This window comes from Procambarus clarkii, chromosome 21, assembly GCF_040958095.1.
Source record: "Procambarus clarkii isolate CNS0578487 chromosome 21, FALCON_Pclarkii_2.0, whole genome shotgun sequence".
Lineage (NCBI taxonomy): Eukaryota > Metazoa > Arthropoda > Malacostraca > Decapoda > Cambaridae > Procambarus > Procambarus clarkii.
In genome coordinates, this window is record NC_091170.1 from 24656319 (window position 1) to 24671318 (window position 15000).

The 15000-nt window shown below is 40.1% G+C and overlaps 1 protein-coding gene across 1 annotated transcript in view; it reads left to right on the top strand.

The window, feature by feature from the left end:
- Positions 1 to 15000, top strand: part of LOC138367212 (uncharacterized) — a 40945-nt gene that overhangs the window by 15033 nt on the left and 10912 nt on the right. Inside the window, exons 2-3 of the mRNA XM_069328617.1 lie at positions 10021 to 10239; positions 10340 to 11911. Of these exons, the coding sequence (XP_069184718.1) occupies positions 10021 to 10239; positions 10340 to 11911 (1791 nt within the window). The remainder of the gene's footprint in view (positions 1 to 10020; positions 10240 to 10339; positions 11912 to 15000) is intronic.

Here is a 15000-nt window from a genome sequence, read left to right on the forward strand (position 1 = left end):
GAAAAATCAATTCTCCAAAATTCATTTTTATTTCTAGTCTGACACAACACTTGAATGCGTTTCGTAATAACTTATTACATTTTCAAAGACTTTAGTTTACACACACACAACTATAACCTGCAAACACTAAACAGTTCTACTATGCTATCTATTATGATATCTATGTATTAAACAGCTTTCATCTTATATACCTGCATTTGGGTGAGGTGATATGTTACAACAGTTTTGGATGAGGTGAACAAAACTCTTAACACAAGATAGAGCAAACTTTCAACACAAAACAGAACACGGTGCAATGGGTATAAATTGGGTAAACTAAAGGGAAGAATGGAAGTAACTGCAAAGGGCCTATTGGCCCATATTTCTTGATCCTTCTATATTGGTGCGGAGTCTTGAAGTGAGTAGAATATAGTTGTTCATTAATTGGCTGTTGATTACTGGTGTTGACTTCTTGATGTGTAGTGCCTCGCTGATGTCAAGCTGCCTGCTATCGCTGCATCTATCGATGATTTCTGTGTTGTTTGTTAAGGGGGCATATCATTCTAAATCGTTATAAATTAAAAGTTGTTCAATTTGCTTATAAATTTTTTTATGAAATGGTTATAGAAAGGGCTGCAACTGGTCCAAGTTTCACCATCATACCCTAAACAGAAAAGGAGAAAAAAAATACACAACGTATTATGCAACGAATGTTCAACATTCTCAAATAATCTCAGGAAACACATGTGTCAACTAAAATGTCTACTATGTGCTGTAGAAGCACAAACTCTTGTAATAATTGTAATATGTATGTGCAATATATTTATATTTAAATTTTTTTTTTTTCTTTTTTTTTTTTTCTTTTTTTTTTGGCCAATATTTTTTATTCGTTTGTTATCAAGGGATTCGCATGAAACTTGCACACCTTGCTCAATGGATGCCTATCTGCAAGGGTGCTAATTATGAACGAAATCTGTCGAAGTCAAGCTCAGCTACAGGTGGCCGAACTTGGATCTTTATTTTACTCTGGAAAGTAATTTACACCTTCAAATTACTTCAGAGCTTTCATTTATTAATCAATTTACATGCAAATTACACCTTATATGTAGAGTTTGTGCTTCTACAGAATCTAGTAGACATTTTAGTCCAAAGTCTATTTGTTGATTTTATAAAAATTTATAAATATCATATATTGCATATTTTTTTAGAAGGGTAACTTTGAAAAATTATATTATTGCACTAAACACTTTTTTGATAAAACTGATCACTAGAATCCTTTATTATGTGCTTAATTTAATATCTGAGTGTTATAGAAATGATTTTAGTTGACACATGTGTTCCCTGAAACTATTTGAAAATTCGTTGCATAATTCGTTGTTTATTTTCTTTCTCCTTTTCTGTTTAGGATGTGATGATGAAACTTGGACCAGCTGCAGCCCTTTCTATAACCATTTCATAAAAAAATTTATAAGCAAATTGAACCACTTTTAATTTTACATTGATATGCCCCCTTAAGACTTCTCTGGACTAAAGAGCCTAAAACTGTACTCCCTTGAGCGCAGGCGGGAGAGGTACATAATAATTTACACGTGGAAAATATTAGAGGGGCTGGTCCCAAACCTGCACACAGAAATAACATCACATGAGACCAGAAGACATGGCAGGATGTGCAGAATACCCCCGTTGAAAAACAGAGGTGCAACTGGTACTCTGAGAGAGAACTCTATCAACATCAGAGGTCCGAGACTGTTCAACACGCTTCCACTACACATAAGGGGCATAACTGGCCGACCCCTCACAGTGTTCAAGAGAGAACTGGATAAGCACCTCCAAAGGATACCTGATCAACCAGGCTGTGACTCGTACATCAGGCTGCGAGCAGCCGCGTCCAACAGCCTGGTTGATCAGTCCGGCAACCAGGAGGCCTGGTCGACGACCGGACCGCGGGGACGCTAAGCCCCGGAAGCACCTCAAGGTAACCTCAAGGTAGGTGAAGGTCTGGTTGTGGGAAGAGATTATATGTTCCTTAATGGAGCCCTGTTGCTTATGCATCGTTAATCGCCTGGAAAGAGATGTTGTTGTCTTGCCTATATACTGAGTTCTTTGAGGTTTACAGTCCCAAGTGGTCATTTGAAGGCATAGACGACGTTGGTCTCTTTTAAAGCGTTCTGCTTTGTGTCTGGAGAGTTTCTCATGTGTGGGTTGGCCGTTTTTTTGGTGGTATAGCAAATCGTCAATTGTATCTTCTAATTTTTGTCTGTAGGGATAACGTTCCTATTAACAATATCTTTCAGGACCCTTTCCTCCATTTTATGAGCTGTGGAAAAGAAGTTCCTGTAAAACAGTCTAATAGTGGGTACAGGTGTTGTGTTAGTTGTCTCTTCAGAAGAGTCAATTGTAGATCCTCCCTGAACACTTTGATATTTCCTTCTCCTACCACCCCTATTCTTTTAGTGTGAGTGTATATATATCTAACTTTATTTTAAAATTTCATTACACCAAAAGGTGTAATGAACCCACCCACACATGTGCCCCAAAGAATGAGGTGATTTGATAAAATACCATGCCTAATCCTGTATCCTGCAACTGATCCTGTACATCAGTTGCAGTGCTTCTGGCAGTATGGGTTCAAGTCACTTCTGGGGTGTGAGTTTTCAGTTGCATATATATGCCTGGAGACTGTTCAGGCTTGTTCGCATATATTATTTTATTTATTTATTTATTTATTTATTCAATATTTATACTAGAGTTCTTACATTCTTGATCAGCCACTAGCACACACTTAGCATTTAGCATGCACAACAATTGCAGGGCTTGGAAGAATAATACGCATTGCTTCCACAACATATGAGGCGCCAGCATCATTTTTTATGCAGGACGGGTGCTTATATTACCTATAACTGTGGGAACCGACCTGTGAGATTTATATTTATTTAATTTATATGAATTTATATAGAATTTATATTTACGTTAATTTGTATACTTCGATAGCAATTTGTATGATGTTAAGTGGACTGTATTTCTGCAATAATCTCACAAATCGATCCTCTACACATTAGGGGGGGTTTATATTGAATTTATATATATGCAGCCAATCAAACTACAGTATTAAACTACATATATTGTTAAACATTGAAGAGGTTCCTTATCTTATTGTACAGCAGGCCTTAGTCCACCAGATATAACTAGGATGTAGACACCAAATTATCCTCTTTGAGGTAGCTTCCATCACCCAGTAACTGGTACACAAAGCATGCTTCCTCGTCTTGACCTGTCAAAAGGGCGCTAGCTATAAAGCCAGAATCCTAATATATGACAGCTATATCAGAGAAAACACTGTACATTGAACCATAAAGACCTAGGCTTAATTACCTTTTATTAAGAGGCAGTTCGTATTCTAACCGGCACGCCCCTTTCTAATGACATTAATGGCCACAAATGATAGATAAATGGGTTTCGGCAGAACACTTAACTTGTATTTGTTGACAGCGTGTTGATGATGGTACACCTTTGGTTTCCATAACACTTCGTCCAAGTAAAATTAACAGGAGCCGTATTTGCTCCCGTGAGCCTCTGTAGTCTAAGTACAATAACAATGGCTGACCACTCCCTCCTCACTGACGCTACTGGCCTACATTGTCCAGATGACAGTAAGTGATAGAAGGGTCACATTTACTCTATTTTAATTCTGATAATTAAGTTAATTTATATGAGATGTTTTTATGATGGTAAAGTCCAAAGACTAATGTATTTAAGAATAATTCCCACCATAATAGGTGGTGAATTTATAATAGTATGTGGTAATGATATCCCGTTTTCTATAGACGGAAATTCCACTACAAGTTACATTTTCTATGGGTTAACTTGTTTATACAACACAGCAATATTATCTGCCTGTATGATATTATTAAATGGTGTCGGATTTTCCGACAATAACTTAGACTTAGACAATAACTTAGAAAATAACGTATTGATAAAAATAAAACAAGCACTCCATGGTGCCAGGAGCGAGCAGATTTTTCTCAATATTTTTCAAAAGTTTTGATTTTTTGTCAAATATCTTTGAAATTATGACCCCTACATAGGTCGGCTCCAAGCCACGGCTGTTTTTACTGATCTTGACAGAGGTGCCTTGTAATCCTGGTCGTTTTTAGTTACACTAAGCACAGGTCAGCTCCAGCCCCCAGGTCTTTTTTCAAGAGATCTCGGCAGAGGCACTGTTACGGCCACATAGGACCAGTAACCAGGTTCTTGTTGGTGGAACCTTAGTTTGTTGTATCCGACCCTGAGTCGGTACTACGCTTTCAAGAAAGTGGCTATATAGTGCAAAATAAAGAGGGGGAGGGGGATTAACACAACACTGATTTCTTTATCAATATATTCCCATCACCTTAGATGAAAACATAAAATGAAGTATTACTATACTTGGATGTATATACATGTGTCCCTCTTAAAAGGACACTACGCACTCCACTATGCTAACACAATACAGTCTTCGTCAATCTTCGAGTTTCGAGTTTCCCCAACATAATACCGTTTCCGACCTTACGGGCCACAGTACTGGGAAACACCGACGAGTCTACCACTGCCGTGGACCAGTCTACCGACAGTCTCACGAGGTGCCTCTCTGCCCACAACCACTCTCCAGCCAAGTGCTGGCAGAGAACTTCAGCCACGCGCTGATTGGGGCCTTTACCCAGACAAATACTGAGGTATCACACCCCTGGCAGGAGCCTCTAGCAACGGGCTAGCCACGTTCCTCAATAGTCACCTCACTGTCGGTCGTCTCTCCCCTTAGCGATTCCCGGGATACGCCGAATTCCTCCACTGCTACTCCACTAGCAGAAAACCACTGTTCCTGGTCGGCGGCGGCTCACTTAGTCGTCTGGCGGGAGAGTTTAGGCTGCCGAAGGTTGACTGCCCTCCTCAGTACCACTGATGTCCCACGTCACCTCTGTGGATACAGATACGTCATCAGTTATAAGGTAATGGAGAAATCAAGAAGCAACACTAACTCAGGCATTGACATTATGCTTGTAACTCCAACAGATGGCGCTGGTCTTGTATCGCCACATCAACAGACCACTGGAACATTATCTAACACAGTGCACAGTTACAAACCCGTTAAGATTTCAACTTAAATTTAACAGAGTAGAAGTTGTTAATCACATATGGCAAAATTTTACTGAAGCGACCATACGAGTCATAAATACTCATACTCCGCCCAGGTAAAACGGAAACAAGCAACACTTAGTGGGCCAGCCAGAGGCTTAGTGCCCGCGCAGGAATATCCCTGAAAAAAAACAGAGGTCACTCATTACGACCTCATTTGTTAATCAAGGCAGGAATCTAGAGCCATATGCAGCTGATACGCCACCACCCATAGATGGCGTTGTCTACGAAGCGCCCCATTCCCGGGGAGTTTGAGTACAGACTCATAGATGGCGCTGGAACTACCAGGCCATTCACAGACGGAGGTGATGAGTCCGTAACAGGCACCCTCTAGCCCAGGCCATTTTTAGTTTAAATTTACTTTTTAAGAGACTAAAAATCGGGCTTTTAGTTTTTTAAAGATTAAATAACAACAATATAAATAGTGCTCATATGTGGTGCATGAGGATGTTTTGGGAATATTAATGAGGTGTGTGGAGGGATTTGCCAGAAAGTGAGGATAAAATTAAATGCCTGAGTGCTTGTACAGCATTGTTACAAGAAGCGTTATAGTGAACTATATATCTTTAAAATATATGTGTCTGCTGCTAGCTTGAAGATTTTAATGCACATTGTCTAATACTCAATAAATGGTCTTTGGCTATACACTAAAAATAATAGGTACAAATATGTAATCACTGACTGGCCCCTCAACAATCTATTCTTACAATTTAGTTAGACTTTTACTAAAAGAATTTTAGCAAATAAATCATTCTATTGCTAGGTGAAGAGTGCGGGTTTTTATTTAACATTAGACATGGCATTTGGCAAATACAGGTGTGAATATTCTGCTATTTCCTTGCATCTTATGTATTCTGCATAATTCTTATAGTTTATTTCATTTCGTAGTGGCAGTTAATGACTGGTTTAACATTGGTGAAAAATACATATGTGATGTAGCATAGGTCTTCATTCAATAAGTAATCTTTGAAAAATGGAAATAAATATGAAAATGGGATTTAATAATTTAAATAAGATTAAAAGTGATCATTGAAAAATGGGCTGATTGCGGGAGGATTAAGTCTGGCTTAATTGAGACTCTTCATTGACCTGAGAAAGGCCTTTGATACTGTTAATCACGATTACCTCTTAAGTAAACTCCATCATTATGGAATCCGAGGCCATGCACTGGACTATATCCAATCCTATCTTAGTGATAGACACCAATGTGTAGCCATCAATAATATAATCTCTCCCATTCTACCAATAACTGTTGGAGTGCCACAGGGCAGCATCTTGGGACCTCTTCTTTTTCTTATATACATTAATGATCTGCCTAATGTCTCTAACATTCTGAAACCTATTTTGTTTGCTGATGATACTACCCTCATCTACTCCAACCCCAACCCACATACACTAAATGGTGTTGTTAATAATGAACTAAAAAAAGTCCACTTATGGATGTCAACCAACAAACTAACACTTAACATAGAAAAGACCTACTACATCCTATTCGGAAGCAAATCTACAAATGCAATTCAACTTCAGATTGACAATGTAAACATTAGCAATAAAAATGATGGAAAGTTTCTTGGCATATTCCTAGACAAGAGACTCAACTTCAGTACCCACATACAACACATAACTAAGAAAGTCTCTAAAACAGTTGGTATACTCTCCAAAATCAGATATTATGTTCCTAACTCTGCTCTCATCTCTCTATATTATGCACTAATCTATCCCTATCTCAACTATGGTATCTGTGCATGGGGTTCAACCACTGCAAACCACCTCAAGTCCATCATCACCCAGCAAAAATCTGCTATCAGAATAATATCAAATTCTGCTTTCAGACAACACACAGCCCCCTTGTTTAACTCCCTAAACATGCTAAACATAATCTAACTCCACAAATTCTCTTGTGTCAACTACATTTATAAAACCCTGTTCTTAAATGCAAATCCTTGTCTGAAACTCTTCTTGGACAGATGTAATAGGACCCATTATCACCACACCAGAAATAAATATCTCTTTGATATCCCCAGAGTTAAACTTAATCTGTGTAAACACTCTATGCAAATAAAGGGACCCAGTTTATGGAACTCACTCCCTACTGAATTGAAAAGCTGTCCAACTTTTACATCATTCAAAATCAATACTAAAAAGTACCTAATTTCATCTTCATAGTTTTTCACTTTTTGCCTTAAAATTGCACTGTATCAATTGCTACCCAATCTCCCAACCTTTATGTTCCCAATTTGAACATCTTTACCATTGTGATCATTGCTGTTTTCTTATATGTGCTGCCAATCTGTTGTATGGTGTTTATAAATCTTGTTTATCTGTATCTTTTGCTACCCAGTCTCCCAATCTTTATGTACCCAATCTGAACATCTTTACCATTGTGATCATTGCTGTCTTATATGTGCTGTCACTCTGCTGTATGGTGTCTATTAACCTTGTTTAAATTACTAATCAAGCTGTCAATGTAATCAATCAGAGCTTTAATATAACAATATGCTTTAATATACCTACTTATCTCTCTCATCTCATTTTTCTCTTGTAATGTATCTTTATCATTTATCAATTCTGATTGAAATTACCTACTTAAAATTATCTGCTAGATTAAGGACCTGCCCGAAACGCTGTGCGTACTAGTGGCTTTGCAAGAATGTAAATACTGTACTATCCAATGTATTCTCACAAACCCAATGTACCTTCTTGTATATATATAAATAAATAAATAAATAAATAAATAAATAATGACTTCATTGAACATTAAGGATAACTAGAACTGCACGTCATTGAGGTAACTAAAAATGGCCTGGGATACAGAGTGCATCTGCCCAAGATCTCTTAAAAATGACTGGGGCTGGAGCCGACTCGTGCTTAGTGTAACTAAAAACAAGGACTACGATGTGCCTCTTCCAAGATCTCTGAAAACAGGCATGGCCTGGAGCCCATCTATCCTTAGTGTTACTAAAAACGACCAGGACTGCGAGGTGCCTCCACCAAGATTCTTAAAAACAGTTGTAGCCTGACGCTAACCTATGCTCAGTGGAACTTAAAATAACCAGGACTACGAAATGTCATTGAAAAAAGCAAAACCGGCACCTAGTAGTCTTTGTTTCCACTGATCTTGCTTGTTTACATCTGTTCCGAAGGTGCCTCATCCTGTCACTATTTTAGCCACCTGTCATTGGTTAAGGCACCTGTCATTGGTTGAGGCACCTGTCATTGGTTAAGTCACCTGTCACTGGTTAAGGCACCTGTCATTGGTTGAGATACCTGTCATTGGTTAAGGCACCTGTCACTGGTTAAGACACCTGTCATTGGTTGAGACACCTGTCATTGGTTGAGACACCTGTCATTGGTTGAGATACCTGTCATTGGTTGAGACACCTGTCACTGGTTGAGACACCTGTCATTGGTTGAGACACCTGTCATTGGTTGAGACACCTGTCATTGGTTGAGATACCTGTCATTGGTTGAGACACCTGTCACTGGTTGAGACACCTGTCATTGTTTGAGACACCTGTCATTGGTTGAGACACCTGTCATTGGTTGAGATACCTGTCATTGGTTGAGATACCTGTCATTGGTTGAGACACCTGTCACTGGTTGAGACACCTGTCATTGGTTGAGACACCTGTCATTGGTTGAGATACCTGTCATTGGTTGAGACACCTGTCATTGGTTGAGACACCTGTCATTGGTTGAGATACCTGTCATTGGTTGAGACACCTGTCATTGGTTGAGACACCTGTCATTGGTTGAGACACCTGTCATTGGTTGAGACACCTGTCATTGGTTGAGACACCTATCATTGGTTGAGATACCTGTCACCGGTTGAGACACCTGTCATTGGTTGAGATACCTGTCACTGGTTGAGACACCTATCATTGGTTGAGATACCTGTCACTGGTTGAGACACCTATCATTGGTTGAGACACCTGTCATTGGTTGAGATACCTGTCACTGGTTGAGACACCTGTCATTGGTTGAGATACCTGTCACTGGTTGAGACACCTGTCACTGGTTGAGACACCTGTCACTGGTTGAGACACCTGTCACTGGTTGAGACACCTGTCACTGGTTGAGACACCTGTCACTGGTTGAGATACCTGTCACTGGTTGAGACACCTGTCATTGGTTGAGATACCTGTCACTGGTTGAGACACCTGTCACTGGTTGAGACACCTGTCACTGGTTGAGATACCTGCCATTGGTTGAGATACCTGCCATTGGTAGAAGCAGATGATCAGGGGGTGACTTATTTATTGAAGCACTTGGCTGGCACTGATTTCTTTAGTTTAAGTCATTATATGCATGAAGTACTGGGATTGGTTGACCATTAATTAGGAGACGTAAGGTGTTTGAAAAAGATCTTGTGAGTTGCCCGTTCCAGAGGTAGTGGGCTTCTTTGAGAAGTTGGTGAGAGACTTCTGTAAACAGCCAGTCTTGGTATGCCAATGGCGAGGGGGTGTAACTCTCAGTACTGAATTATGAGATCGCTGTCGATTGTGCTGGTGAAGAGATTTCTTGGTTTATGAAATACTGCAGTAAATGCCTCGTTCCCGTCATTCAGTTCATATGTGTTCACTGATGTTACTTTCTGTTCTGTGATATTAGTACACGATGTAAATAATTTTTTTGGTCTAGCTGAACGAACTCATTGACTTCCAGTACAACATTGACCGGTATGTAGCCTAATGATACTCAGAGAGGTGATGCACATGTCTCCTGCGAGTGAACTAGCGACGTACATTGTGGTATATTAAGTCTGACATGTGAAGTGTGGCAGAGTGAGGCTGCTGTGTGTGGATGACGGAAGTGTGAATTCCCCCAAGAAGTACTGACCGTGTAATAATGTCCATCCCGGATGCTCAGTTTCAGGAGAGGAGGTGCGGGTGTTCACACTGCAGCCAGACATCTGGGAGCCACCAAGGGATGATGTCTACATCAGGTTCAACCTAAGCAACCAGCAGGTGGCCACGAACGTTACCGACTTTACCGTGTGCTCCAGAGTCTTCCCCACAGCCATAACAACGCTGCAGGTTCTGCTCTCCTATGCTACAGCTGACGACTTCTCCAATGCCATCATGATGTGTAAGTATGTGCAAGACTCAAATACAGGTCAACGAAATACCTAGTTATATTTTAATCGGAATCAGCTTGAGCGAAAGTTAAATTAATATCGTTCTCGCAGATATCATTGACAACACCCACTTCTTCCGGTACAACAACAAGCCCCAGCCAGCCATCGAGAGCCTGAACCTTGGGACACTTCTGCGTCAGTGGCGCCACTACTGCCACGTCTTCTCTGGGGACACGTACACGATGTACGTGGACGGCGCGGCGCTGGCCAGCGGCTCCATCGTGGTTGATGATCGGGTCATCCCTCTCAATGGCACCTTTGTTGTCGGACAAGAACAAGATGAACTTTCCCGAAAATTTCAAAGAGAACAAATCCTTAAAGGCTATGTGACTCAGCTTAACTTTTGGAACTATGGCTTGTCAAAAGCTGACATAGAGATGGCAGCTACTTGCAAGGAGAATCTCAAGGGAAATATTTTCTCAAGTGATAGAGATAGTTTTGAACTTATTAATTCGGCCACTAATATATGGCCCCTTCTAGACCTTTGTTCTCAAAATGAAGACTTTTTAATTATACCTGAAGGGCATACATTTGAAGAGTCAGTAAAAATATGCCGTAAGATTGGGTCCAGCATATTTGCTCCCCTTACCAGGAACATAAGGGATAAAGTCAACAAAACACTTTATGGAGAAGATATATGTGCAAAATACCTTTGGATTGGTATAACAGATGAAAAGCAGGAAGGAATTTGGAGGAGGGTGAGTGACGACGCGGTTGTGACAGACATATTTTGGGGACCAGGTCAGCCAGACAACACACCACAGGAAAATTGTATTTTGATGGACGGACGAGACGCTCAGTGGAATGATTACAGCTGCAAGGAATACAAGGCTTGTACACCTTGCCAAGACCCACTAAGATCCCCAATGTTTTTTCGAGGCATTTGCAAGGAACGAGTAACTGAAATTATGTTTGAAATACTTGGATATTACAGAAGTAAGCCATATTTTCATGGATTTTATGGGTTAATGATAATACAACCAATCGATAAACAATGGCTTTTAACTGATACTGTATTAAACGTATCTCTGGCCTCCTTAACAGTGGCGTCGGATACCGTTTACCCACTTGGCAGACATCACTGGACGCTGCTAAAACCCATGTGTGAGCAAGCAGTGGGAACCACGCGTGAGCTGACCCTGTCTATATGTAAGAAGGGACAATACATGTGTAACGATGGTGAGTGTATTGACCTGGCCGCCCGCTGTGACGCCAAGAGTGACTGTGGCGACGAGACAGATGAAGACAGTTGCTCCATCCTTCAGGTGCCGCAAGGCTACCGCAGCTTCAAGCCTCCTAAGAATCTTGAAGACCCATCCCAGCCTCTTCAACCTTACTTTAAATTCCAATTTTTGCGTTTTCTTAAAATAGAAGATGTGGAAGAAACTATTAATTTAGAGTTCATTGTTAGCATACACTGGAGAGATTCAAGACTCACATACACAAACTTACGAGATGATATACACGCTAATAAATTATCTGATAAGGAGACTGACAGCATATGGCAGCCAAAATTAAAATTTCCTAATGTGAAAGATGGTAAACTTGACAAGCTAGAGGAACTCTTATATATTCAGAAGGAAGGTAACCCTCGAACCGAAGACTTCAATTCTGTGAACATGGGTAAGTCATTTAGTATTTTTACAAATGCATTAACAAATATCTGATTTGAGAACATTAATATATATTAAACTTATATTATTCCATCTGAAGCCACAAATAAACACAAAAACACTCGCGTATCACCTGACCCTTATCTGTACATTCCCGCATCTTCCTGGACTAGCAGAAAGTCTTCGACATTATACCTACACGTAAGACAAGCAGGAGTAACTCTTGTGTTGAACAGGGTGACACAAGTATTATGCAATAATTATCCAGTTTATGTGATTTCTTTCATCCTACCGAACAACCCACATCCACTCGAGTAATCCAACTAACTTCGAGAAACCTTCATTAAGCATACACAGGTCCATGTGACCCATGGAACCTGTTCATGTTAGCTAAGGATTCCTGGTACACAATGGTTTTCAAACACGCCCTCTAACACTGTATCTCAACACTTTTCACAATAGTTCACAATGTGAAATGCAAGACACTACCCATCCTGCATAATTTAGCTCCTCACACTACCCAGCCTGCAACACTGCAAGAGTTAGTCCCTCACACTACCCAGCCTGCAACACTGCAAGAGTTAGTCCCTCACACTACCCATCCTGCAACACTGCAAGAGTTAGTCCCTCACACTACCTATCCTGCAACACTGCAAGAGTTAGTCCCTCACACTATCCATCCTGCAACACTTGCGGGGAAATCTGGCTCCAGAATATTAATAATAATTAATTTAATAATTTCGAAGGACCACTCCCTTTATGGGAGAAACAAATTAAATATTTAAATTGAATAAATTAAAGAATCAGTGCCAATGGATCTCTGAAATAATTGATAATATATGATTGCTCAGGGAAATATTAGGGCAATAATGGACTGTAAAATAATAATTAAATTATAGGGCGAAATCCCTCCACACTCTTTGGGGAGGGGGGGGGTTAATAAAGTGCAAATTAACTAATGCATTAATTGCACCATAAATTCAATACTAATGCATATCAAATGTATGAGATAAAACATCATGATATGGTAATAAATTACTTGGCCAATATAAATGGTTAGTAAATATATGATCTTATATTGAAGATCTATAATTAAATAAATGTTAGTAATCTACTAATTAGGAAATAAACAGCTGCTTAGTTGTGTTGGAGAAATAGATGTACATGGTTGGGCAGTCATGGCAAGAATACTGGTCGAAAAGTGCTGTCCAAGAACACGCGTTGAGGTGGAGGCTATCTCCCGCCTTGTCACTATGGCACAAGCTGAAAATACGGGTAAAATGTATGATTTGCTTATACTAATGTTGATTTACACCTATTTCTGAATGAAACTGAGGACACGATCTAGCATGGGACTCACTTTTTGTTATATTTAGTCCATGCGGCCTGACGACGAGCGTCCTACAAAGGTGTAAAGTTAGATATTTTGTGATCACAATCTATTAGTAAGACTTATCGTGATAATGCTCGCCGAGCCGAGTATCTGATTAATGATGGAGTCGCTCCAACACCCTGACATCCGCAGCTGCAACGATAACGTAAATATGGTCTGGTGAAATGTGTAGGCTCAGGCACTGCTTGTTGCTGCCGTCGCTCTCCTCCTTTCCCCTCGGGTTGACGCATGCGCAATAGATCTCAGTAGGGGCTCTGAGCATAAATTACATTATTCATTTAGTGCTAAGTATGTAAGGAAGTGGGTATGGCGAATATTTACGTCATAAATAAATGTGTTATGCTGCCATCTATTTTCTCGTAAGGCAAGTCAATTAATCTAAACTGCGTTAAATAAACGCGAAAGAGTTAGAGTGGAAATTATTTTACATTATAATATTATTCACTGGAACAGCTAATCTAGCTAGGTAAATAAATTCCAGTAAACGGTAATGTACTAAATAAAGTAAAGTTATTAATATCGATGATCCTTAATAAACGTAGGTAAATAACTGGACTCCATTGTATCAACAGATATGTGGAAAATTATTCCCTGTGGCAGGCTTGCTAGCACGACGCACCATAATTAACTAAGAAACTTCTGGCAGAATAGCGTCGCAGTAGGATATGAATTAATATTAGTACACTACTGGTTAGTAGTGTTAGTAAAATACGATAGTACAAGGATTATTTATCAAAGTACCCATCCTGCAACTCTGCAAGACTTATCCCCCTCACACTACCCATCCTGCAACTCTACAAGACTTTCCCCCCTCACACTACCCATCCTGCAACTCTGCAAGACTTATCCCCCTCACACTACCCATCCTGCAACACTGCAAGACTTATCCCCCTCACACTACCCATCCTGCAACGCTGCAAGACTTATCCCCCTCACACTACCCATCCTGCAAGACTTATCCCCCTCACACTACCCGTCCTGCAACTCTGCAAGACTTATCCCCCTCACACTACCCATCCTGCAACACTGCAAGAGAGTGCCATCCTTCACCAGCACCAGGAGCATTGTCCATCACCTCACCACTTTCTATCACTGTAGCAGGACGTCCTTGAGCATCGCCCCTTGCGATGCTCAAGGATGCTTATAATAAAAAAAAATCGGACTTTCTCTCTCAGTTATGGTACCTCAGTCTTATTTCAGTCTGAGTTAAGACCTCAGTCTTATTTCAGTCTGAGTTAAGACCTCAGTCTTATTTCAGGCTGAGTTAAGACCTCAGTCTTATTTCAGTCTGAGTTAAGACCTCAGTCTTATTTCAGGCTGAGTTAAGACCTCAGTCTTATTTCAGTCTGAGTTAAGACCTCAGTCTTATCTCAGGCAGATTTGATGAAACTATTGAAGAAACGACTGTAGTAATTATAATAAGGAGTAATATAATTGATCAAAACTCTCACTAGTTGCAATATAGGTCATTGCAAGTGTCTCCTAATTCCAAATAGCTTATATCTTAGAACTCCACTTTCCAGGAAGCTTGACATTAATCCTGGTTCCACTATTTACCTGTGAGTTCCACCTTCCAAAAAGTTCTACACTAATCCTATTTGTGCTAATTACATGCATTATCTCTTCATAAGTGATAGCGATAATGCCAGGCGTCAGGTAGCCTGCATAGATGGTGGTCGATTTGCCATAGTGAGGAGAAGCTTGTG